Source organism: Lampris incognitus, chromosome 9 (genome assembly GCF_029633865.1).
Source record: "Lampris incognitus isolate fLamInc1 chromosome 9, fLamInc1.hap2, whole genome shotgun sequence".
Lineage (NCBI taxonomy): Eukaryota > Metazoa > Chordata > Actinopteri > Lampriformes > Lampridae > Lampris > Lampris incognitus.
Window position 1 is genome coordinate 51751610 of NC_079219.1, and position 3091 is coordinate 51754700.

Here is a 3091-nt window from a genome sequence, read left to right on the forward strand (position 1 = left end):
ACCCACATTTAGTCACTTAGAGCATTTCACCACGTGAAAGTCCTTGTATTTGCAAAACTTACATGACTGTGAATGAAAGTTGATTCACGGGTGCTGAATCATTACATACTCTTGCTGGGTGCAGCATTACCAAGTCTTGAATGTGCTCACTCTTCTCCACAAGTCCTCAACTAAACAAACCTCAATATTTTCCTAACCAGGAAGCTACACTCATGCAAATCCGCCCCTCCCGTCCAGTCCTGTTAGACAAGCTTTGAGTGTCCATAACAGAGGAGAAAGGAGCAAGTTAGGAATATACTCTATGGAAATTGGCTTCATGACTGCATGAAAAATTGGACCCCTCCTTATGGCTTTGGCTTAACATTCCAGCCTAAGGTAATCTAAGGTCTTCAGCAGAGCTCTGGTCTCATACTTCCGGCATGACTCCCAAATTGCAAAACGGTGCTGCAAGAGTGGAACTGTATATGCCAGAAAAAACTGGATAACCAGAATCAGAAGGGAAATTTCCATCAAATGTGTGGTACATAACCATTTTAGTTTGCTTTATTTAGAAAAATATAGTTTTACATTAAATAAAAGCTATGGAGAATAACCCATTATCTTCCAGCCATCAGATCTCAAAATAAAGCGCAAGCTGAGATCTTATTCGGAGGGGAGAGAAAAAAAATCCGCTGTCCTTGATTTGACAAAATACAGACAAGTCTCTGAGTCCAAAAGGTTCACCTGATCAACAGGGCGAGAGTTGCCCCAATACCAGCAAATCCTGCAAAGGCCATGAGCGTGTTCCTCACTGAAGACTCCGGGTCTGCCACCTGAAAGAAGTCCACGAAGCCATTCTAAGAGCAAGGGGGAAAGAAAAGGGGTCGTTAGAGGGAAATCCGCGTGAAAAAAGATGACTAACATTGCTTGACACGTGGTCTGCGTCGCACAATGGACTAGTTATGCAACAGGCACTTGCATCCTGTTGCGTAAACAAGTGACTCACCCATGAGTTGGCTTTGACTAGCCAGTCCCGTTGGTCAGTGAGCAGATACGAAGAGATCTCTTGGCCCACCAGCTGAACGCAGTGGTCCATGCCCCTTTCTTTCAGGTGCTGACACACAACTGCCCCGAAGGCCACTAAACTGGCGATGCGGCCCCAGTTGGTGGTCCCGTCGCTGAATAGGCTCTCCGCTACTGAGGAGACGACGCTCATGTCGTCCCCTCGGTCATCCAGCCCGAGTTTGTTGATCATACCTAAAAGTGAACGCAGGGTCAGTACTCGCCCCGTCTCCAACCGCACCTTGCTCCGTTCTTTGCAAAAACACAACTACAGACATTTCACAAAGGCAGGATGTGCAAACGAACCAATCTGACAGCCAAGCCGAGACAACACAGTTTAAAAGTTGAGTGCGCATTACTGTTATTACGGTAAAGTGTACTTTCAAACCGGCGCAAACCACATTGCACGGAACAAGCCGAGTCTAGCCAAGAAGATAACTCCTACCATTGTATGCGTATCGGTGCTTATCGAGAACGTCCTCCACAACCCTTTTCATTGTCGACAGAGCCTTGTCCCGCGTCCACCGCGGGTGAGAAAGTCCCGTAAATCCTCTGAAAAAAGTGTCCAGCAGTTGCCTTGTGTCGTTCTCCAACGCCTCGTCCCCCGCCGGGCAAACGGACACGTCGACCTCGCTGTACGACTGCAGCTCCGGGGTGCACGGCAGCGAGCCGCCGCCGTCTTCGCCCGTATCGCCCAGCACGGTTTTGGCCATGTTACTGGGCGCCGTCACTCCCAGCACTTTGGGCCGAGCCGGCGAGCCGCCGTTTAAGTTAACGAGGGAAGCCGTGGACGAGACCAGCTGCATCTGCGAGGAAGTGTTCCCAGAGCCGTAGTGCATGGGCGCCTCGACGACCCCATTTTGCGGAAGATACTTAAAACAGCTCCCTATGGCTCCGGCTGCGAAGGAGGCCTGTTTAGACCGCGTCGTGGAGATGATATTCATCTTAGCTTTACCTTAGTTGTTACGCCCGAATCTTAAAAAAAAAAATTTAAGACGTATTACGGGGTTTAAGCGCTAGCTTGTTTGAGACAAAAAGCTAGCCTCTATAATGACGGGACACGAACGCCATTGCAGACCAGACTGTAGGGGAAGGGACGGGGCGGACGGTAGACAACGTTAAATCCGTGTGGGCGGAACCACGGCTGCGCACGTACGACGGAAGTGACGTAGTGGAAACTACCGCCTGTCTGCGAAACACGGGAGCGCGTCGCTGTGGTGGAAATGAAAAACCTGGCGCGTACAGTAAGTGATGATGTGCAGCGGAATGGCTATGGCTCGGAAATAACGCGACATCAATTTGTGCTTCCCGTCGCTATTTTAATAAATACCCCGTTGTTCGTTCGTTTGTTTTTTCGGGCATGCCGCGATTGAATTGGGCGCCTATTTGATCTGATTCCAAGCCCCGGCTTCACACGCAGGAACCTGTGTCCAGCATTGCTTGATCGTGAATTGAACGTTATTCTCAGAAGAAAGTGGACAAACGTTCAACTCTGCGCTTCCCTCACCCGGATTTTCGAGCACGCGTAAAGATCGTGACTCTGCTCCCCCGCGCTGTTGACTAGCGCCATATCTGACTTGCTGTACAGCCAGCCACCAGAGTCGCGCTTCAGTACAACTGCTGCTAATTAAGTGTGTTGATGCGTACTCAGTAACCCAGGTAAGGTTGAACCGGTTCATCTGGGCACAACGTTCATTGAGAGAAAGGGTTCATCGCTCATCTAAGTGACCTCTTCAGTCTGAACTGACTGCAGGTGTCCCCGACCGTATAAACAACCCAGTTGCGTAACAACCGAAAACAACGATCGGTTTCCTGTGCAAATTACCGTGACCATTAACTAGAGTTGAGCTGGTCATATGTACTAGTCACAGAGGATTGGGGAATAGTTGCAATCAGCGTTGTAAGATGGCTACAGATGTACTCTTCTACTACCCCCCCCCCGTTCAGGGATGGTCGTTCCCTCTTCACATAGATGGCATCTTTGACTCCCCGTTCAAACCAGCGTTCCTCCCTATCAAGGATGTGCACGTCCTCATCCTTGAAAGAGTGG

At 49.6% G+C, this 3091-nt stretch overlaps 1 protein-coding gene across 1 annotated transcript; it reads right to left on the reverse strand.

The window, feature by feature from the left end:
• Positions 1-514: 514 nt before the first annotated feature.
• On the reverse strand, positions 515-2142 carry mcl1b (MCL1 apoptosis regulator, BCL2 family member b). The gene is made up of 3 exons (XM_056285595.1): positions 1487-2142; positions 986-1236; positions 515-836 (listed from the first exon to the last, which is right to left on the reverse strand). Exons 1-3 carry the CDS (start codon positions 1983-1985, stop codon positions 720-722), a joined length of 867 nt encoding a protein of 288 aa, XP_056141570.1. The 5' UTR covers positions 1986-2142; the 3' UTR covers positions 515-719.
• Between the last annotated feature and the right edge of the window lie 949 nt (positions 2143-3091).